This window comes from Sinohyriopsis cumingii, chromosome 10 (genome assembly GCF_028554795.1).
Source record: "Sinohyriopsis cumingii isolate HCF-2022 chromosome 10, ASM2855479v2, whole genome shotgun sequence".
Taxonomy (NCBI): domain Eukaryota; kingdom Metazoa; phylum Mollusca; class Bivalvia; order Unionida; family Unionidae; genus Sinohyriopsis; species Sinohyriopsis cumingii.
In genome coordinates this window covers 87,557,959-87,582,975 of record NC_142970.1, presented here as the reverse complement: position 1 = coordinate 87,582,975, position 25,017 = coordinate 87,557,959, and the positions used below count along the sequence as shown (strand labels likewise).

The following is a 25,017-nucleotide window of genomic DNA, read 5'->3' as shown; positions in this document are numbered from 1 at the left end:
TGATGGCGAAGTCTCCCTCAAAGATGTCATAGTGTTTCCATTGAGAAACAAGGGTCGTGGATAAATGTATTGATGGCACTAAGGTCGATGACCAGATGCAGATTGTATTTGATTTGGACTAATAAAAGTCTCTAGGTGCTATATCCACTTTGATATGCAATAAATGCAGCCTTCGCTGGTAGGAGATTATATATGAATATTGCAGAGGTTATTGTCCAATGAGTAGCCCTTGTGTACATTTTTTGATTTCCCGTTCGATCCCGTTATCCATATTGTGGTTGTATGAGGGAGGAAAAAATGTCGCCTTGATGGATCATTTGCGGACGTCTTCAATCTGGACGTTAAACAGAGTATAAAAGACTGTGTTCTTAGCATGGTTGTAGTGTGGTATTTCAGGAATGTTCAGGCAGAGAGCACTGAGCTGTGTTCAGCCCAATATAATTTGTAGCTGCGGTTAAACCATTTGCTAACGTGTGTGTAGTGGCTCTGTTCAGCATTCGGACCCTTCCTGAGACCACCTTCCATTCGGTGTTGGAGAAGATAAAGCTATGTTCCGCCTGTCGAAATAGAGCCATAGAGATTAAAGTAAAACATAGCAGTCCCGATAACTATATTACCTGCTGAGTATCATCAAAGGCTATCCATTCCATAGGCATGGAGTTTGGCCTATCCATCCAGAAAGTGGCGATGTCGCTCGTTGAAATTTCCAAATGAAATTCTGTTGTGTGGCAAAGGTAGAGCCCCCGACTAACATATGATCAACCTCCGGTCAAACATTCTCTAACTCTCCCAGAATTCGGAAGCAAACGATGTCGGACTCTTCGTCGTAAGATCAACAAATTCTGGAGCTCTGGTCCAGGTTATGAATGGAGTGAGTGGGAAATAAAATTCGAAAGTGGAGAACGTCATCAAAGGAAACTTGGAAGGCTGAATTGTCCCATGTTCTCGGATAATGTAGAATAGATGACAACAGTGGAGAAAAAGCAATATAATCTTGAATGCATGAAGTGAGGCTATGGTCCCCTGTAATTCCTGAGACATAGCTGGCGACGATTTATGAGGTCTGCCGCTCACTAAGCTCGTAGAACACCATGAAATAGAAACCGCGACTTCGAGACAGTCGCTGAGTAAAGAGTCTCTTCTGGTGGCAGAGTGTAGAGAAATTGCGAAGCGACATCTATTGAGACGTGAGGAACTATTCGTGGTGTCGTCCCGAATGTATGTCTAAAGGTGGTATTCCGGAAACGGAATACTGGCTGTTAGTCATTGACTCTGTAATATTTAAGTTTTGTCCCATAGTGATCCCAGGTATATTGCCTAAGACGGTCACAACGGAATAAGGCCATCCGTTCTAAAGAGGACAGTATCGATAGTATCGTAAGTAGAGACATGTTCTGGAATGTTTGTTCCATTTAACCTGTCCACATGTCTGTTGAGTGAGAGGTAATGCACCTGTTTGTTAGCTCTGTCCATTGTTCTTCTGCAATGGGAATCAGGTCGAACCCCAAGGGTGCAAGTTAGAGGGAGCTGCCAAAAATACTGATTACTGCGGCATTGCCTTGGGTGCAGGAACTGTTTCAGACCGTAGCAATGTCTGACGCTTTTTGGCTGAAGGGTAAGTCGATTTATGTCCTTTGTCCCCCTGATTGTTGTACGCTGAGGAAATATTAGCATATAGACTGATGACGTATTTGTCCTAAGGGGAGCGTTTTACCGCTTTGCCCATTTTTCTTATCTGTAAGAAAAATAGAGTGAAACGTACAAACCTGTAGCACTGAACATGCCGCTTAGAACGCAAATTCCATGCAGAGATATATCCTAAAGCGTTTACCCAGCGATTGATAACGGACAGTCTTATAAATCATTGAAGCATATAGGTAAAACACAACTACAATATCACTTGTAAGTGGAAGTATAAACACGTTGGCCTGTGCAGAGCTCTACTAAATGATGTTTACTTTGAAAAATTGATAACAGACGATCTCAGTTGCAATGCTGTAAGTAGGGAAGGTCAAGGATGGTATGTACAGGTATAATCATTAAATCATGACGTTCCAAGGCTAAGGAAGCCGTAGTAGAGGAAACTCATCTGCATGTACCAGATATTAAGAAATATTCATATATAAGGAGTTTTAAAGGACATAAAGACCTGAACACATATGAATATTGTAGCCTGAACATATACTGTGTAGTCGCAAAAGCTACAAGTGCTAGTGACTAAGTGCGCTTTATATATGATTGAATGCTTATGCACATAAGCATGAGTCCAGTGTCTCATATAGAAACGTGTATGTGCAAGACGAGACGATGTAAACTATGTATATAAGGCTTACATGTGCTTATCTGACCAAAGCGGAAGCAATACAGACATGTACACAAGTGTATATGTTACACACAAAACTATACATTAATGGAAACTGAGGCACAGTTATAGATACATACAAAGTAGGTGCGTCACTAATCGCAATGAAACAATTACCTGTCGTGAAAAGGCCCACATTGCCCTTGTACAAGTAAAACACTGCGCCCGAATGCTACAAATGCCATGAAATAGAAACTCCCAAATAAGTACACGTTTGTAATGGCATTACACCCATATTAGGATATTTTATAAGCGTTAGGGACTTGCACGTACATAGCATAATTATAGCCCACACCTAATGTTAAATCAGTTAAGCTTGAGTGTGGGTACATTGATGTGTGACGACGACAAAGTGTTAGCAAATTGTAGACATTTGTCGGGATAGGAAGGGAAATGTTGGAAATATAGATGGAATATCCTTTTCTTAGAAATTAAAAACTCCTCCAACTTGTAATGATTTATATATCCCACGTAGATTCGAGGTTTGGTCATGTTTCTCGTGACGAGAGCGTTCTAGTTGGCACGAGATGAAGTAGACATTGATATATTCGTAGACGTTTTCGTCCAGTCTTACATTTAAGTTCGGCAGATAATCATTAGCTAAAAGTAGTATCTGGGAGCTCTAGATTATCGAGGCGGTATTCTGATTGGGCAGCGTATTTAAAGAAGAAAGCTTGCTAATAGCGTCTCTTACCGCGGATGTTGCGGATTATTACTTCTCCACTTATAGTGACCACCATAAACAGCTGAAGAGAATTACATACGGAAAACGAAACTTCGATTCAATTATTGATAGTAGTACATGTAAAGGTTCATGACACATACACCACAAACGCTAAGGCAAACGATATAAATAGTACATTACGTTCGCTTCTGTCTCTGCTCAGAAAAGAACGTGTGCGGTAATCACTACGGAAAAGCGACTTTTCAGCCTTTGAAGTGGACTTTTGTGTGTAATATTAAGATAACTGCCACTATTCTGCTAATATCCTGCTAACTGCTAATAAAATCACACCATAATCATATTTTATCTTACTTTTTGCATGTGATGCAGTGCATAAATATATTTATGAAGACATATATGTCCTATATACTTACTCATTCTAACTGATGATGACGTATGCAACTTCTCCATGATTTTCTCAATGAGTCTTGTTGCCAAGCTATCATCCAAATATCGCGTGAGTTCTAAAGACCTTTTCACTGGGTAGATTATTTTGTCATAATCCATTGCTGTCAATGCAAAGCAGAATATAAGCATAGTGCCAAGCAAATATATAGTTTATTGGTGCAAGTAGATATTAATGTAAACGTGTGCAATGTTCTAAATTATAAAACTCATTTTTACCTCATAACATTGCGTACACCTTTAAGGTGACACGTCTGCTGTTACCATTTTGTAAGGCCTATCAGTTATGACCTCTGAAAAATGTTTACAAGATTTTCCAGTCATATAGTATGCACAAACGTTATCTTTATATCATAAATCCAATAAAACATGCAATAATGTACGCACTGGTAGTTGTTGCAGTGAATTATAAAATATTGAAAAGCATTAACAGATTCAAATCATTAATGTTTCTTTCTTGCAATAAGTATGTGTCTCTGCACAGTCGCAATTTACTCTCTCTCACTCTCTCTGTCTGTCTGTCTCTGTCTCTGTCTGTCTGTCTGTCTCTCTCTCTCTCGTACAAATACATAAAGCTAGCCATTAGTATAATTGGATCGTTACCGAGAGCGCTGCCCTTCCATTCCACCAACACAAATACCAATGTGCCGTACAGCTCCAATTCATGGTCCTTGGCTTTTATGGCTGCAGATAAAGATCTGCTCTTCCAGAACTCAAATACACTCCGTTCTTGCAAATAATATATAGCTAGTTCGAAATTCAACACAGCTTCCTCGTATGGGTATATATCATCAGGTAATGTATGTAACAGTCTGAAGGAGAAAAAGATGTATTTAACAACAAATAAATAAAACACATTTATGTTATATAAGACAGAAGCTAAACATTGTTTGCGGAAAAAAGTGAAATCGACATGCAGACAACTTGTGTTAGGGATATTAGTTTAGTAGTTTACGATTTCAATATAGTTGTAAATATTACGTTTGCAACGTTCATTTCTTCCTATCAATTCTCAAAAATTTATTCACAACGTTGTAAACAGAACTGAAGTGCTATATTTTTCGCCATATTGACCCATCAGTGTGTCAACACGTATATAAATTATACATATCACGGTATGAAATAATGCCTTCTAAGATTGGACATAGAGGTATAGTCAAATATTTATAGAAATATCATGAGTAGAAAGATATACGCTAGAAGATGTTAATTTCTTTATGAATTTACCTCTCCAAGGTCACTATCCAGTCTTTCTCGTGAAATCCAATTGCCATGTTGAAATCACCAGTTTCCATATAAGAAGGCCCAAAGTAACTGTATATATAAACTAGTAGTTCTTGTTTATCAGTAAGCTCATTCCACGGAAACGTTTCGATCGTCTGTACAATGGCTTTAGTTTTGTGAAAACTTTGTTCCCACTCGCCGTGCTTTTTAGCTGTAATCATTATTATTGTCATGTAGTGTCGGTCAAAGTTTACTTTTAATCAACAGCATTTAATCAACAGTGTGCATATGTACCAACACTGTGTAATTCATGCATAAATATTACTTTATCATACAGTGGTACAGGGGCTTTTTCTCTTCAGAGTTGTGGTATGGATAATGAAGAATATTTTCAACCTGTAACACTGGAATTGTTCTCTTGAAAGGAAGGAAAATGAACAAATCGTTCAGGGAATAAGGGCCAGATATTATCTTTGATAAGTTGATTTTCTTAAAAGAAAACACAGAACACGCGATATTTTGCAAAAGATTCCTTACTCATGTCAACGTGGACCGACTAGACTCATCTAGTTAAAATGGGTTTAATATATAAATCTAAACACACACACACACACACACACACACACACACACACACATATATATATATATATATATATATATATATATATATATATATATATATATATATATATATATATATATATATATATATGTGTGTGTGTGTGTGTGTGTGTGTGTGTATACATAATAACTCCTATTTCTTACATTCGTCAGTTTGTTTCTAGCAAATAACATAAATTATTAGACACTAATGTACTCCTTTAGCGGATGTTCTGGTAATCCAATAAACATCAAGTTATATATCAATGATTTTAATGGCCCGGTCATCAAGACTCCTTTTGATCTTGACTAATATTGCTCTGATAAATTATTTCTTAACTTGTACATTGTACATTGTACAATCAAATCTCGGCCATATTTTCGAAATGAGTAACGTCGTCTTGAATGTGAGGTTAGTATGTGTTTACTGTCACTGCTGCTACAGCATGGATGAGTATTTGGACTTGACTGTGGCGAACATATGAAGATCCAGAGAATAGTCACGATTAACTTCAATGTTTGAAGCTAGATTTAGTTTATTAGCAACCACTTTATGAAAAAATAAATATAAACTATTAAGGTATTTGCTAAATAAGCAAAACTGATATAGATGCCAATGAAGACTATATTAAATTCCTAAATATCATTATTGTTATTATTGTTGTTATTATTATTATTATTATTATAACTCATTCATGGACTACGGGCAAGATGCGCAGATGCACAGATGTTAATTAGATCATTGATCTTTGATATTATTATTATTATTATTATTATTATTATTATTATTATTATTTAGTTTTTCCATGTCGTCTGGCCTTAAAAAATAACATTCTTACTATGAAAAAGTAGCAATAAACGTTACACAATCTTTTTGTGTTCTTTGGTACTGTTACAAATTGACCTGTCTATTGTCTTATTAATATACCTTTACGTTAGTCCTTTGTCCTGATACCCTCTAAGCGTAACCTATTGATATTTCATATATGTTGACGAACAAAAAGCCAACATAAAGGTTACCATTGTCGATCTCCTCCAAGGCTTCTGTGATGGTCTCAGGATATGCTCTTTCTTTCAACCTTACAATCCATTCCGTGCGTTTCGCGCGTAATTTCCTTTGAATCGACCTCTGCAAGTGGAACAAAATTTCCTTCAAGTTTGCCTCTGTGTCCATGGACTTTGATCTGCCAGACAGAGCTGGAAATAACGACGTACATGTTTATGTTGATATTCGTAAATATTTAGCCATAACGTTTAAATATAATTAAAATTATATCCTTCATTTTGTCGGCTAATAATATTTCAATTAGGTGAAAATCAATGATGCAATCTCTTAGTGACTTCTGTATTTGTTTTTACGAATGGGTCCAACAGTAAAGAGATGAGAGACTTGACTAGGAAACACGTTGGAAATCCCGGGCTATTTAGTAATTCATACCATTTTCGTTTTACAGCCTACTATGTTTAATAGGATTAAAACGTGGGGAAGTATTTACCCTGACCACATAAGTGATGCGTTTTCATAATTGATAAGCGTTCTTAGAGTATGCACCTATTAAACAACCTCGTATACGTTATCAGCTGCTCACATATCTCAGTATAGTTAAATGCCATGTTCCCGTGAATCAAGAATAAGTGCAGTCATATAAGCAACTTATTTTTCCGGAAATAAAGCTTTGTTTCGAAATCAAAAGGAAAATCTGATCGTGTAATAAACCTATTCCCTCTTGTGGAGGAAGAACAATGTGTGCATGTCTTTATGTAAATGTTTATTTGATGAGTTCCAACACATGTTGATCATATTTGGATCTTACGAAGAATTACTTTTCAACTTGCATGAATATGCACGTACGTATCGGACTGTATATAAGCTCCTTTTCTTATTATTTTATAAGTTGTTTATTATTGTTAAATAGTGATATCATCCTATATTTATGATAAATGGCTTACACTGAAAGTAGTCTGCGTCTACGTCAAAACATACCCACCTTTTAAGACGTGATTCATTAAACACTAGTAATGCTATGCTCATATATTATCAATTTTAAAAGATGTAAGCACTTCAAACATGCTACATTTACTTTATCTTTATGATCTATTAAATACTTTAAATTGCAAACTGTCCGTTTTTAATTAACGTTGTACATCATGTAGATCATTATTCTAATGCCGACTTTCAAAAAATCACTATAGTTCTGGGGTCAGTATGCAAAATATAAAATGTTGCATTAGAACATTAAACAATCTCATTATAGTAAATGCAATATATGGTATATAAAAATGAACCAATCATTAAAGTCAGTTATATAATCCTTCATATGTCATATGCAATCTTCCAAGATAGACCATTATCTACAAATTCACTGAGAGAAGAGCTAAATTGAAATTTATTTTTTCGTATGTAGCTTCTAAACGCGCTAAAAGATTGTACATCGTGTTTGTTTGTTTATGCTTTCAATCGTAACTGCATCTCATGAAAAGGATTTACTCCAAATAATATTAGTTGTTTTATATCATTGTTTCAATTCGAAAAAGTTATTAATACAACCGTGAAAAAGAATGCAACTTGCATATATGCGGTAGTTTATGTTTCTTCTCGGATCATTTAAAGGCCTTTTAAAATGTTACAAAAGTCCTTAGGTGCCTCCCTGTTTAAATTATGATTAATTCCAGCATATAACACTCACATAAAAACACATGCACGCTCATAGAGGGAATGGGTTGTGTTATCATAATGACCGTTTCGTCGAGCAATTAATCCAAAAACTAAATTTTAAGTAAAATTTTGCAGCTTTATTAAATGTGTAGAAACACCAATATGATAGAAAATTTTCCACTGGCACATTGGCTTGAGCCTGTTTGAATATAAGCAAGCTACAACTTCTTACATATTTCAAATGACATGTCTTTACCTAAACAGCGCTTTCCTTTAAAAAAAAATGATGAATTGGAATGGTCAGCCGCTTTAAAAAGTACTCTTTGGTTAGACATTATCTGTCCAGTGACTACATAAGTAGGTGAGCATTTGATACATTACATTTGAAGGGATATTGCAGGAGGAAGGTGAATGACATGACAATAAAGTTCAGATAAGCGTAATATGCATGTGAGACTAAGTTTAGGTTTGACTGTACGTCTTGATGGAAATTAAAAATGATTGTTTAACAGTCAATATGGTGGGCGTCGCAAAATGATTTGAAAGCAATTGTCCATAATAACGAAATGCATTTATAATTGCACCTGCTTTTTATCAAAAATTAGGTGTATGTATATTGTTAAAGTCAGAAGAAATTATGCAACAGTGTTAAAAAAAATCTTGGATTCTTTAAAGCTTAGAATGCAAAATTGCTTTTTTTGAAAATGGCAAATTTAAGGTAGAATTTATTAGGACTTGGGCTTGTTAGACCTTCCAACAAATAGTTTATATTGTGTCCCGTAAAACAGAAGAGCTAGGAAGCTTAAAGGACAATAATGTCCGAAACCTTTAATCAGTAATCAGCCTGTATTACTGTAACCACATACAGCAGTAGATTTTTGTGTAACTTTAATATTCAATAAAAGAATGTTTAAAATCTTAAATGGAAATTTTAAGATAACTAATTCATTTTATGTATACGTCTTTACTAATGCTTCAAAGCATATAAATACTGTACACACCACACGGACGTTTTGTCTGAACAATACAAATCAGGTGAATCGCAGTAATTTATTTTATTTAGGTATAACATCCCGTTGAAACCAACCCTAATGACATGTTTGGCGTGAGAGAGGAAATATTAAATAATAATAATAATAATAATAATAATAATAATATAATGAGGACTTTGTATAGCGCCTAATCTTTAGAAGCTCTAAGCAATTTACAACATCAAACAACACGTATAACATAAAAACATATATAATGATATTATTACAAAAATCAAACATCATGAAATTAAATAAAAATCATAAAATAACATGCTGTAAACATTTAAGTTAGGGTACATTATTAGGTCTTTAAATTTGTTCTTGCAGTCGAAAAACGTGAGTTTTAAGAGCACTCTTGAATGGGATCACTGTGGCTTTGTGTCTAAGTTCAGTAAGCAATTCATTCACGTTGCTGGGCCCTGGTATGCTGGTATGAAAAAGAATGTTGTCCATATGAGTTCGTTTTCGTAGTGGAAATAATGAGTATACAATTGTCAGAAGAGGAGAGTAAGAATCTTGCGCATGTGTACACATGGGTGAGGTCGGATAGGTATGTTGAACTGGAGTCCGTCATTGAAACGTAGCACAGAGAACAAATTTTGTGTTGATTCTGGATCAAATGGATAGCCAGTGTAGGGTACAGAGCACCCGTGAGGTGTGCTTTGATCGAAGTATGATCCGATCAGCTTTGTTTTGAACTTTTTGAAGTTTCTGAAGTATATATTGAGATGAACAAGACATAATTAAGTTACAATATTTCAGTCTTGAATGTATTAATGAACATACAAGTGTTTTAGTGGCATCAACTGAAAGATATTTGCGAATGGAGCTGATATGTATCACCACAAGATATGCAGACTTGAATATGTTCATGACATGGTGCAACGTGAGAGTACTGTCCAGAGTGACACCGAGGTTACGTACTGACTGTGTGAATTTAATGTTGGTGTTACTGAAATTTATTGTTTGAGATAAAGGCTGTGACTGAGAAAGTCTCTTTGTTGTGATCAGAATGGCCTCAGTTTTATCCTCATTCACCTGCAGCTTGTTACATATCATCCATGATTTCACATCAGAAATGCACTTCGCTACAACTTGGATGGTAGCATCAACTTCAGTTGGGTGGCTAGATTTGTAAATTTGGGTGTCGTCAGCGCACAATTGGTGAGACACTGGATGATGATCTATGACACTTGAGAGCGGCTGAGTGTACAGAATGAAGAGAACAGGCCCAAGAGCAGACCCCTGTGGAACACCACTACATAGATTACTTGGGCTGGAATGTATTCCATCTGCAGACACAATGTGTGTCCTGTAGACCAAGTAGGACTTCAGTCACGTTAAGTCTGTATCATGAATGCCAAATACATGTTGGAGACGGTGAAATAATATATCATGGTCTATTGTGTCAAATGTTCCAGACAAATCAATGAGGGTGAGGATTGTAATCTTTCCGCTATCCAAAGCAGAGCGAATGCTATTAACTACGCTTAGAAGAGTAGTTTCAGTACTTTGGCAAGGTCGATATGCAGATTGTACATGGCTAAAAAGACTGTTTGAATTCAGATGAGATAAAAGCTGGGATAGAACAACCTTTTCTAAGATATTTTTATATGAATGGGAGATTAGAAATTGGGCGGTAGTTCTTTAAATCGATGTGGTCTAGTGTTGGTTTCTTCAGCCGATGCTTTACAATGGCAATGTTGAAGAATGATGGGAATTCCCCAGATGAGAGAGAGGTATTAATAAAATCAGTTCGTGAAGGCAATACTGGATATAAGCACTCAAGAACCAGTGATGTTGGAATTGGATCAAGTTCAGGTTGTTACACTCTTCATCACGATTGTACGTACTAAATCCATAGAGACAGGTTCAAATGCTGCTAATGGCTGCGGCTGAAATTCTGTATTCCAACTGTATGATGACGACGAGTCATTTGAAATTGTGGTGTCAAGCTTATCTCTAACGGTTGTACTTTGTCACGGAGGAAATTTGCAAACAGGTCCGGAAGGTCGACTAGACAGACGGTAGTTGGAAGTAGTGTACATTTGTTCCTTGATATTAGCTTGTTAGTAATCTCGAAGAACTCTTTGCAGCTGAAACTTTCCATGATCTTAGTAGTGTAGTGGGCTGATTTCGCTGCATGGACTATGTCTGTGATGTTCTTCTGAGCGGCTTCATAGATTTGCTTATGAATAGTGAATCTGGTGGAAAGCCAAAGCCTCTCAGCTTTACAGCGGTCTTTTTTAGCAGTGAAAAGCTGGTCCCTAACACTGCTATACCATGGAGAACACTTTTGAATTGACACTTTACTTTCAAACGAACGAAACAGCTTCTATAATTTACTCACAACAAGATCTAATATATCAAAAGCTAAACTCTCTACTACATAAACGTGCATTGGTTATTTAGAAAGTAGTTCCTAATGCATCATACTATCTTAGACACGTGTCGTGCAGCTTGAATTTGTGTGTTATGAAGAAAGAATGTAATATAGAGGTAAAGTATATGACATATCTAAAACGTTACCATGACTAAAATGCCAGCTGCAGTCACAAATGAAAGTTTCGAACAAACAAACGTATCAACTTGATATTCTCACATACATGTAAGAGACGAAGTAATTGAAAATACTATTATGATAGTTTAAACAGTTATTTAGGAGTAATATTCAACAAATCTAATGTTTCCTGCTATGACCAGTGTTCTCTATGGTCTGTAAAACTATCGTATACAAAAAATCAATTTCAATGAAGTGCCCTTTTAGAAGTCCATAAAAAAATTAAATTAGAGATAGAAAGCTGAGCTGATGGGTTTTGAGGGAAACTAAGGGCATCAGAGCGAACAATCCAATATAGCGAGCACGTCTTCTTTCCCCCGGCTAAATGAACTATCACACACCAATTGATTTGCAAGTTTCCCCATTTTACTATTTTGGTACACTGTTAGGCAAACGATAGACTACTACAGGTTATAGCTGGGATCCCTCCAACAAAGAACATGCGGGTGACATGGCATACATTTATTTTTCGTTAGCTGGTAATAAGAATGGCAACAAATGTCTTTAAATGTATGCATCTTGAATATCCTCAAAATCTGCTTTCTTAAACATTTCAATTTAAAACAATTCATATTTTACCTACATTATGATTGCAAACACTCAATGATAGAACATAGTAATTGGGCCAATAAATCCAATATATTGTAAGCAGGAAAGCAGAATTGAGTTGAATCAACAGAAAAATAAAATCCGTCCATACGAAAGTTGTTGTAATGCACATTTATTTAAATCTGTGACTCTAAATTTCAATTTTAAGTAGAAAAAAAAACTAATGGCGAGCGCGCAACGAACTGTAACGGTCGCTAGTGGTACTAAGAACGGATTAATATTATTAATGTGCATTGATGACAATACGGTTTTTTATTTGTTTTAGAATACAACATACATTCAATTACTTATTTTCTTATAGTGTACTTTTTATAATTATGACTTCGGTAGAAAATAATATGAGTATAATTAAACGGTTGCTGCATTTGTATGAGAACATATTAACTCGTTTTTTTTTTCAGACTAATACTGCACTCTCAAGGTATTACGTTCAGGAAGTCTCGTTCATATTTGACCATACAAATGCAGTAACTTGTAATTATAAAATAATATATGAGAAAGATATCAGTAACAGGGAAACAAATACACGATAAGAGATCAATGCACAATCCCCAAGTGAAACGATATATTCATTGCATCCAACATAGAAATGAGGGAGATGTTAGTGTTAGTATTCTGACGTAACGATAGGCAAGGCAAATGTAGGCAAATAACAAGTATTAAGTTTTCATGAGCTGTGCAATTCACTATTCATGGTTTGTACAAAAGAAACATTTTTAATAACAAGACAATGAGAAGTGCAACGCACATAAATCTTAACTACATTATCATAAAATTGGTCAGCTCTACCATGGCATATGATTGGCACCAATTTGAAAGACAGAACGAAATAAAGGCATTGGAAGACATGCATACAAACATAACCAGTCATAATATGTCCTACATTACCCGCAACTCTTAGCAAATCAAAGACATCTTACCTTTAGCAACTACTTACCCTATCTGCAAAGAAAAGTGGGCGGTCAGAATACTTTTGAGTTGTAAAATACAGATATACGTAAACCTTTATATCTTTCAAACTGATATAATATATGTATGACTGGAATTGAGAATCTAAAGGTATATGCTTCTAGATTTAGTTAAAATCAATATTTCTTTCAAATTATATATCAATAAGAAATATAGCATTACCAAAAAACTGAAGATAGCTACGATTCCGAAATATAGACGTGGTATAAATACACCTTCGCTACTATATCGTCTTTATTTTATGTCGTTTTCTGAAACTATTTGTATATATAGTAAATATTCCAATAGACATCCATCAAGTCAACTAATACTTGTCGATCCTAATGTGTGCGTCCACAAGAAAGAATTTAATGTGCAATTTGCGAAATATTGCAACTAAAACTATGTTAAAAGCTTTAGTAATTGTTTTACGTTTACACCATTCCGACTTCACAAATCTGTCCAGTCCCATCAAGGACTAAAGGTTATGTTTGGGTGTTTACAGCAACTTAAGCATGAATTACCCATCCCACAGTTTAAATCTGCATATAGGACACTCAAAGTCAAGGGGCTTGGGAACAATTCAATCAATCGTCGAAACATTTCTGGTGTTTGCTTGGGAATTAATTCAATAATCATTGACAATTATTCCTTTTCAAGTTCATGATTGAGAAACGTCTTTCAAATGTAGATTGCAAGAATGACCTTAACTATGCCTCTGATATCAATTATTGACATTAGCTTGTGAAATAGCAAGAACTAATCTTCACTCTACTCAGCACTAATAAAATTAAGGTAAACTTAAGGTATGATAAAAACGCAACGAAAATAAGTTTACAGGCTGGTGATAAAGGTTTGGCTCTCATACCCATACTTAATTGTCATATTTGGTCTAAGGTGCATAGTCGTTATGAAATTTGAAAAGTAGAGAAAAATTGTATCATTAACATTCCGAGGAGAAGGAAACAGAATCAACGTTGTAAATTATTTATGTTGAATGATTCGTTGGATCAAAGAAATAACTCAAACCTTAGTTGAAACGACTTTAGAAAAATGAACTGTGTCACCGATAGGGATTCTTTTTCGATGGCATGTATGGAAGACTGCAATGACGAAATGGGAAATGCAAAAAATGGCATCACCTGTGACCGTTTAAAAGTAATACAGAAAAAGTTACACACTGAAAAATAAAAAGAAATTTCCACATTTGCACCTCCAGATGCACGCTATCAATAAAAGGTGATGCCGTCTGGTCCGAAAAATTTCTTGACATCATTCCAGAGCTTAATCCACATGATAACATGTGGCCATTATAATGAGCACTCTCATTTAGATGACGTCATCATTTCCATTTATACGCGGAAAGATAATGTGGAAACCATTGGGAAAATTCTTTACTGAAATCAGTGATGCACATTGGACAATTATTTCAGACAAAGGTCAGTTTGCCGTGTTTGTGTTACATTCAGAGGACATGTTGTGGGCCAAGGTCAGGTTAAACATGCAGAAATTCAGGTAAAGACTATCACTGAATTCTCAGTGTTTCTTAGTGGAAGCAGTTGATGCCATTTTTGGGTATGACTTGATATTATCGGGAATTTTGTTCAAATCTTTTCATAATTTTCGGACTGCTGCGAAATTGTTGTGTTATTAATGGAAGCTCATTGGTCTGGCCAATCTAGAACGATTTTGTTAAATTAAAGTCCATAGAAAAGTGGAACAATTTTTCAGCTCCAAATATTTGTAGCATATTTCATGTGCATATTTCTTCAGCTCCTTCTCAGATTATTCTTTTCAGTGATTACAACCCCTTACTTTTGTTAACAGATGGAGAATTTTTTTTGAGATCAATGTGATGGGGTTTGATGTAGCAGGAATGCAGCAGTGATATTAAGCATATCAAGGAAATGAAACTGATTACAGATGCTCTTTCACGTGTATATAAGTAATATATTTGTATGTATCCTTTGTAACATTCATGAGACACCCTTCTAAATAAGTGTAATTAGTATAGTATTATATAAGTCTTTATTGTGTTCAGTGAGATGAGGTATGATGTATACTTACCTTTTGATGTGCTTTGCCTTTGTCCACGATTGACGATATATATTTTTTGTCTTAGTAAGTTATACATAACCTCCTTACTGACATTTAAGTTCAAGGTCTAGCCTTTTGTAAAGCTTAAAATGTTCTGCAAGTGGTCTTGTGACGCACATCCTGGTCATTGTATTGTATCTTAGGTTTTTACATAAGGTGGCGGTAAACAATAATATTCATTCTTGTTTAAAGTTCAGTTTGTGGAGTCATTTACTATTGTGTTCGGATATAATTTTAGCGGTATCTTGTTTTGAAAGTGCTCAATGGAGTTTGGGACTAAAATGTTATTTGGGGATTATTTCGAATTCATTGAAACATGTTCTTGACTATCTCATCGTCATACATCAAGACAAATGGTGCAACACGCTATTGAAGCCTATTGCTCCATCAAGGAATTCAATATTGAAAATAATTCAGAATATCCCATACTGTTGGTCCTGTTATAGAACGTTTAAGATTATTTTATGATTTATTTCACAATATAGGACATTCCTCTTAAGCGTTCATTTGGTAACTTAGATAAATAAATTGTTGTTAGATTGATTACAATTGTCCTTTGCGTTTTGTTTGTCTTTTGTTCTATATTAGTTTTGGACAATAGAGTTATAAGAGTGCCATCGTTCATAAACCAAAGCCTGAATCCGCGACATTTCGTGAATGTCACTGCTGTGATTACATATTTAATTTTTATATATAAAAGTATTTATAAATAAATTTTAAAAAAATTGAAATCAATATTATCTCTTCTAAGTCTAAAACCAATGGAGAATCAGGGACCTGACTGTGAACTATATATGCTTCTCCTTACCTCACACAACATACATACACACATAAACATTTAAGTGAATCAGGAAAATTGCCCTTCAAGATATATTAGTAAGTGTCACTTAAATGAAAATGTGTTTTCAGTCACGTTTGGTTTTCTATAGCGCACTTGTCTAAGAGGGAAATACATGTACTTTTTCTGATACTTTTGCATTTCACTGTTAATAGCCATTTGAAAGTTTGTCTTCCCTAGCCTTGCCATATGTATTAAAAAGCTATTGCAACTATTTATTTTACATATATCATATGATGAATTATCCATATTATTTACATGATTATCTCCTTGCCATTCGCGCCCATGTAAGCTAGATTTCATAACAAATGTATCAGTTCTTTATTTTGTTGAGTGGGTGGTATTGGTCCGTAATTATATCGTTTCAATCATTTACTTTGTATATATCTCATCTTCGGTGAGAACGTTGGGTGCATTACTGACGTGTGTACGAGATGATGAATAGATGATTGTGTTTATCCCGAGTACATTAGCACATTGATATATGTTTTTTACGCTATTTGCAGAGTAGCTATAAAAAGTATGGGATTAAACTAGAAAGACAATAGAACATTATAAGCTACATGATACATGAATAAACAACAATATGTGTTTGTAAAACACGGACGCCCAAACTGCTGTAATCAAATCAGTTTCCTACATTTAACGATTGTACGCTCTTAACCGTACACACGAATGATGGAGTGAAACATACGGACTCAGGTACGTAACCAAAGCCTGGTGTATCCGTGCTGTAATTATCTCAGAATCACTCTGTTTAATCAATCGGCTAATCAAGAGAGGCATTAAGACATGTCTTAACTTTATATCGTTGATTCCCGGATTTATAATGGTGAGCAGTGTGATTAAATAAGCCAATACTAAAGCAAAGTAAAATTCTACGAAGACTATAATAATTAACGGCAGTGACATAGGTTAATCGAGTACAGATTCAAATTTACTCGAGTTATTTTTATTTACATCTGTTAATCTTCCCTATGTGGAGCAGTAGTGACGAAATAATGTTTTTCGATTATCAGACTAAGATAAATCAACACAAATGAAGGAATTCTGAACAAGAGAATGGTTGAATTAGAGCTGATTCCTTACGATAGACTTTACTATAGGAGCTCGCCATTTACTTGTTGATTAAGTATTTATATATTGTTTTAATCACTCACTTTACTGAAACACACATACACACGCAACGACAAACACATACATACACAAAGACACACGTATTCAGCCAATATACATTAGCATTCTGAATACACCTATTTGCAAACAAGTATTTTTTCATTATGGAAATACGTTTTGGAGTTCGAGGAACCATAACAATACATTTGTAAGTATGGGTAAATAAATCTTTACGTTTCAATGAATGATATATAATAATATTTGTCAATCACCGGCCTGCCGAGTAGTTGACTAACTTGACGAAAAGTGCAATATTAGATAGAAATGACATATCAAAACTTACCGTGAAATGGCGGATGAAATGGTTCCCTATCATGTATCTATTCTGGTCGAATACCTTGGCAGCGTTATCTGAACGTGCCGTTTAATTTCATTGTGCCGACTTCTTGAGGCTGAAACATGTATGGGTAGAAAAAATAAGTCAATATTTACTCACAAATAAAGCTAAAGGAACACAAGTAAAGTGTTTGCTCGATGATGGAAAGGAATATTGCATACCAAGAAGTTAATCATAGATGCTAGAGATAGTAAGGTACGCTTTATAATGTAAATGATTTATCTCAAATATCTGTGATAAGATAGTGTTAAATTGGCAAAACAGAAGCTGAACCAAATACGTATCTTTACTTGAGTGTTGGACTGCTAGTTCATACAATATACAAAATCCTTTTCCATATTGTTCATTAATACTTCTCAATTTGATACCTAACCAGAATATATAAAGCTAGTGTTTCATTTCTTATAAACGAACACCGATTGAACGTTCATATCTTGCTACGAATCTATAGCCTTAAACTAAGTTGCAGAAGAAGATGTTTTTGTAAAACTAAACAAATACTTCAAATCAATAAGTTGTAGAATGCCTGTTTAAGAGAAACGTTCATCACTATGTATCAAGTCCAAAACAATCATAAACTTTCTATCCAAAACAAAAGAGGATTCCGAATGAATGTCAGGTCAAAAATATGCTGATTGTCCAATAATCCTTATGTATTGCAATGAAAATATATATCCAGGCCGCCTTTGAATAAATTCACAATTATCTCACAATAGTATAATACGCCTGACGGTTATTGCATTTTAAAGGCGCAATCTAACAAACCCGAAAGAGCTAAGTTAATATAACCTCTACCGTGAAACAATGGCCTTCAATGGACTACCTATATAGCTTTTATATTTTCGTTTAGGATGAGTTATCACCATTCTCTGTGACAAGTATGCGTGCATGTCGCTTCACATTGAATAAAAGAAGTTCCTGTTGAGACATTTTAAAAATGATACCCCACTGCATAAAAATATTCATATTAGGTTTATATATATATATATATATATATATATATATATATATATATATATATATATATATATATATATATATATATATATATATATATATATATATATATATATATATATATATATATATATATATATATATATATATGTAAGTATGTATGTACGGCGTATGATTTGAAGTGTAGGCGTTTGTTCTTTCACAAATGAAATAGATATTATGCATAACACAAGAGAATATGTGCCTTTCTTAGTTTCTTTTCCACACATCCCTAGAATTTACTGTCCAGTTGAACAGAATATAGTCAACTGCATGGAGACAAGTACATTAGTTAAAAGCTGTTTATTTTATATTATATTTAGGTACACATATTACGTGAAGAACTTTGTGCTTCTACTTTTTCCTGTACTTCGTCATCTTCTCCTTGTGAGACATCAAATTAAGATCGAACCCTTTTACAATTGTATTCCAGGCCAAATATAAGACATTATACTAAAACATACCAATTGTCATACATATATTTGGCAATTGCATATCTTTCAGTCTTGACAATATAAGAATGGTTTTCAAAAAATCGGATTGCTTCCCTTTTCGAAACACCTCCTTGGCTATTTAACCACAATTACATGTTCAGCTATACGACGGCAAGAACAGGATACAGATCCTTTGAGCTTTCATAACTATTTGGAACTCGACGCTGCTTTTATGAACTACACTATACATGTGTTATTTGACTGAACATGGCTTATGATGGTATCCCATAGACAGGACTGGTTTTTAATTGGTGTGCTCGAAGTTGCCAATCTCGTGCGATGCTACCATGACCGACAAAACCTCTCGATCATCCCGACAACAGCTCAATGAGTCTAGCAAGAAACGATCAGCGTACTGATGTAAGGTAAAGTGATGTAACGTTAAGTCATTTTTTTAAGTCAAGTGCCCATTTTAATACTATTTCGCCCAATTAAATCTAGCAAAATCCAGCAAGCGTTGTGTGGAACTTCAGTTGGCAATAGATCTAGCTAACATAACAAGCGTCATATTGAATGCTGAATTTGCAACTCTACTCAAAGTGAACATTTTGCGATACATGACCCTAGACTATTAGAGACACATTATACTCTAAAATAACTTACAGAGAACATATAAAGCTTATTGAAGAGGATTTTGTTTATCATAAACAGATCTAATCATGGAATAGTGTTACAGATGTCAAATTGAACATCATTCTCAGACACAAAATGATACATGTTTGATGATGCGCTTAAATGTTGGAAAACGATCCAGAAGAGGCAGAGTCTCTCATCTCAGAAGAAAAGAGTTAGAGAAAGTGGTATAAAGACTTGCGTGACCATTCCACACCTCCACAAAATTATTTGGAGTAAAAAGAATGGAAGCTCTCTTTCAACGCAGATAATATCGCTTCATTCATCTAATTGACAGGGATTTGCAAGGAAGAAAATGTCAGATGCTAACTGATGACTTATCCTTAGATGCGAAGCAATGAAAACTGAACACGTGGGAAACCATATAACACCATGACAGATACCCGGGAATTACATTGCCTTCAAGCTGGCAGTTTTTGTACAGGCTGAGATCTTGTCGTGCCTGTTAATTATAAACTCCGCTAAGTAAACCTAAAAAAAACTTAAACCGTTGTCCTCAAAGCTAACAAACGTCATCGACCTGGAACCCACAGAGTAGTTTCTATGTTTTCAACAATTTCAGTGTGGAATGGTTTGCTTCTAATGGATTACGTCGTATGGTAGCCAACATCATTGATTATTTGAGAACCAAGACTGTATCTATTCAGTCGAACAATGAGAGATTACAAGGATCAGATATGCCTGTGAATGAAGAAAATAGTGCGCCCTTTGTTCGTTAACGGAGAATATAAAACATTTAGTGTCTTGTTTTGATTGAGTACTCTGAATCAATGACGAATGACAAAGATGAATTTATGAACATTATGGTTAGCTCTTTTTATCTTTGCTGAGAAACAGATTGTCCATCGATAGAAAACTGAAAGTGTCTTCTACCATTGAATGTCGAGTCTGGCCCTACAACTTCGTTAGCCTTCTAAATACGTTCATACTTAATGTGTAAGTATTGTGTTGTTAGAGAGGCATGTTTCATTAGTATTCTTACAGTGTTTCATTTTTTTAAAAACAAATTGTTTTCATGTATTCTTTCACCTGCTCTTTATTCTAATATTTTTTTTAAAAAAATACGATTTCTCCATAAAACCGCGTGACGATTTGGATAATTGGTTTTCTCTCTCCCTTTGCATTTACCATATAAATTACCATATAAATATATGCTTAATTTGCCATCTTACTCATAGTCAACTTGATAAAGTATATCCGAAGCAACAATAGTAAAACTAGAGCATGTATATTGCCTCTGGGATTACATCAACGTGCTCCAAACAGACAGAAGACTGTTTTAAAGTACCACATTGCATTTTAACTTATAAAAGTTACTTGACATCTCAGTTTCGAACGAAAATGTGGTAGAGTACAAGAGGAAGTTGGAACAAAAAGAGGATGGAACACCAGAAAAGTAAATGTCATGTGACACCAGTAAAGGTGACAACTAACCACATTCATGTCATAATGTCAGAGAACAGTCCCTGCTAAGCAAAGAAACCTACGGTAAGGACTCCAAGAAAATGGAGAGAGCGAAGGATTAGAAAGGTACTCCAGACTGAAGATTGGGATCTGAAACTGCAGCAGCAATAGTAACAATAACATCTGCACCACCACCAATACAAACAACAACATCCACAACAACAAACATAGTCATATATATTCCCTCAAACAGCGGATTGTAAACGTGAGAATAATCTTCCTCTTTCATTCCTACTAGTCTTTCAATCACACTGCATGATAGATACGGAGCAGAATATGAACGGCTTGTAGAGCTCGACCTAAACCTGTGGATACTAGGTGTAAAGAATCACAACTTCCTTTCACGGCCATTCAGATCTCTTAAACCTAGCAGTTAGAGCGTCCGCCTCGGATGCAGGAGGCGGCGGGTTCGAATTCCAGCCAAGTCATACCAAAGACGTTTCAAAATCTGCTAACTGCTGCCTCGCTAGGGGATCAGTATCAAGAGGTTAGTGCTAGGGCTGGTCGGCCTGGTGTCAGGATAATGTGACTGGGTGGGCCATGATGCTGCATGGCTGCGGCATGATGCCCTCCCTCCCTCCCCCCCCCCCCCGCTGCTAGACCTCTCTATAAACTATAATAATGCAGACATAATAGCGATACCATTGAAAAATTGTTTAAGCTACGTTAAACATCCAAATCACAAACACACATTTACATAGATCTCTTGAAAGTAGATATACCAATCATTTAAAACTATGCGATTACTTAGCCTTTCTCTGAATTCGAAATTGTTTAGTCAATAGGAATTATGTTCGTACTCCAGCGTCACTTTAACTGTAAGGAAACCTAAGCCAACGTTGCTGTTTCCTTTATTAATCGATCTACGTTTTGTAATTGAACTATCTAAAACTTCAGCCTTTGGTACCATTGTGCGGGGACCACAGTCGGATATCAATTGCAACTTGCATATCTTCCTGCTGTGACTGCGTTTTTAAATTTTCTTTTTAAAAGATCGAAAAATCAAGAAAGCAGTATCATTATAATTTAGTTAACAACCGATTCAGAGTCCGCCTAAAAATGAATCACCCCACTCTTCCACTGAAAACACACACACACACAGAGAATTTGAAACGCTTTTAATAAACTCGGGATTAATATATTTAAATAAAAGCAAGTAAGGGTTTATATATTGCCTTGCCTCATTTTAAGGGACTATATAAAAAAATGACATTTTCTCTGTTACCTTCTAAGTTACTTATACACTTTACGATAAATGACTGTTTTTGAATTAGTGGCTTGATTGACAACATATATTATAAACATATTTGTTGCATGACTACTTTATATTATTAACATTATCTGCCAAACATTAACGCTTCGCTATTAGTACCAATGTACACAAAATCAACGTGGAAATGTTTAACCAATAATTATTTAAATCTCAAAAATACATTCAAACTTAAAAAATGAAAATATTAAAGAACATGGTATGATAGTTCCTTTACCGATCCATTTCTGAGCATCCATACAATCTTTAATGCATTTATCCTTAAGACTTTAAATATCCTACACCATCCCATTGCTTAAAAGTACTTGTATTTCAGCTGATCTGTGATGGGAATTTAGGGATGCATTGTTTACATAAATGTAGACGAACACGGAGACATGTACTTATCCTCCAATAAATGAACAAGTTTGATCTAAGTAATTTCATGATGTTGACATATATTGTCAAATATACGATATTAAATTAAACAATACCGAACAGATCAACATAAATGAAATAATTCATAGATAAGCACGAATGTGTTTTTCTAAAGTAAGTGAACTGAAGCGGCTGTCGTTATTAGACTGCTTTGAACACATTACATCTCTAAGTGTAGTATATGTAAACACTTACTAAAATTTTAAATTTCTCTGCAATAGACATATAATCTTAGCATCATATCAATGTTAGTATGCATACTAAATCTTGTGTTTATACATCGGTTTAATTATATTCATTCGTGCATAAAAACTTGAACGATTAAGCACAGCTATCGAGGTGCTAATTATCATGGATACATCATGTATTATATGTGAAATTGGCGGTATACATGGGTGTTCAGTACTGTCTCAGGGTATACATATTACCAGAAAAACTGGTCACAGAAAAATGTTCACGTACATTGTAATTGGTCTATCGATAACGCAGGAGAAGATCTCAAAGAAAGGTTCCACACCAAAGACAGAAGAATTCGCCCATGTATGATACATAGATAAATAACCCGATTTAATCGCAGAGGAAATAATAAGATACATGGAAATCGCATACTAGCTAATGTGTTCTCACAGCGATGAACAAAAAGCAAGCCCTTTGTTTGCGTCTGATTGGAAATATACTTTGAACATATAAGCAGATATACTAAGTGATCACAATGCCTTCATTGTCAAAACTTGTAGTTAATAAGACAGAGTAAAATATATATATACCCTATACCTGAAAGAGAAAGCGTGACAACTATTGAAAATAAATTGTATATCCTAATTTGAAATTATGCGCATCCTCCTCCTTTTGGTAGATATATTTTCCCCATTTGAGGTATAGTCAAACGTATCCTAACAATCACCCTGTACACACCGGTGATCTAGTCACAAAGGCTTTTATAATTCCCCCCTGCAAAATTTCCTATGCACAAATGTCCTACATGTTACGGTCAACTGCTTTCGGCGGTCAGCGGCCAGTTGTTTCCTAATCACAATATTGTTTAAACCTGCTTTAAGCTTTCATTGGATATATCAGCAGTGACCGATCCAAGTATGCAAAATAAACACTAATTTTGTTTGATGTACAAGGCATTATTTAGATAGAACACATCAAGTGAATCGATGTCTGAGAGTTTCATATCCCTATTTTACTTACTGTACTCCAGTCACACATTCATACCTAAAAGTGTCAACAAATTCGACTTCCAAAGCGTGGCAGTTTTTATCCTTGACGCAATTCGTCTGCTGGATGGGGAATATATTATCATTGCGGAAACTGAAATCACCTCTTGTGTATGATATGAGTATATAGTATTAGTGATCACGTAGCCTGTGGATTAAAGCTACTTCTAAAGACGACATGGTCGTCACAGTGAAGATACGTAAGCTACATACCTTTTCATCATTTTCAAAGGTAACACAATATTCAATACCTGTATGTGAAGGCAGGTGTAGTTTCAGTTGATATGTCACAACCAACAGCCATATACGGCTACTTTTGATTTAGTATTCATGACATGCGTCTCACAACAACTGACTGCCCTTAAAAGGTGGACAGTTCAATAAATCTAGCTATTGTTTTTGCAGCGCTATTTTAAGTTAGTAATGATTGTGTAATTTATCATAATGAATTGAATTGATTCTAGTTTGAAATATGCTTTCAAAACAGTCTGTTTGTTCAAATAATAATGTTGAGTGAACAAACCTACCTACAGCACACACTTCACACTCTGAAATTATACACAGGTCAGATAGTACTAAATAAATATGTAGGTACATACCAACTGCCAAGACGCTTCAGAGCTGTAACTAACTCAGTTGTTTTTTTGTTTTGCACTCAAATTTGATGTAAAAAATCTCTTATGATAAACAATCAGCTGAATGTACCTAAATCTGTTTTCTCGTAATTGTATCCTGTATGTCGGAATCCAGTACATTAATCATTTGTTATCTATACCGCACATACCAGGAAGAACAAGAGTTTATGAGTGTACACAGGTATTTGCTTGCTTGATAAGTTATTTGTGCACGATATAATAACGACTATGGTGGAACATAAAGGACATTACAGACACATAGAAGGCAAAACAGGTGTAATAAAGACATAACGAAATGATAGTAAATATGTGTCAA

At 35.0% G+C, this 25,017-nt stretch overlaps 1 protein-coding gene across 4 annotated transcripts in view; it reads right to left on the bottom strand.

Annotated features, from left to right (window-relative positions):
• The window catches only part of LOC149790540 (uncharacterized), a 91,311-nt gene extending 66,524 nt beyond the window's left edge, over positions 1-24,787 (bottom strand). For all 4 annotated transcript variants that reach the window (XM_089972585.1, XM_089972588.1, XM_089972586.1 and 1 more), the window contains exons 1-6: positions 24,666-24,787; positions 17,516-17,624; positions 6,338-6,514; positions 4,719-4,926; positions 4,095-4,303; positions 3,461-3,595 (exon numbers count right to left, since the gene is read on the bottom strand). In XM_089972585.1, the coding sequence (XP_089828711.1) occupies positions 3,461-3,595; positions 4,095-4,303; positions 4,719-4,926; positions 6,338-6,491 (706 nt within the window). In that variant the 5' untranslated portion in view covers positions 6,492-6,514; positions 17,516-17,624; positions 24,666-24,787. The remainder of the gene's footprint in view (positions 1-3,460; positions 3,596-4,094; positions 4,304-4,718; positions 4,927-6,337; positions 6,515-17,515; positions 17,625-24,665) is intronic.
• Between the last annotated feature and the right edge of the window lie 230 nt (positions 24,788-25,017).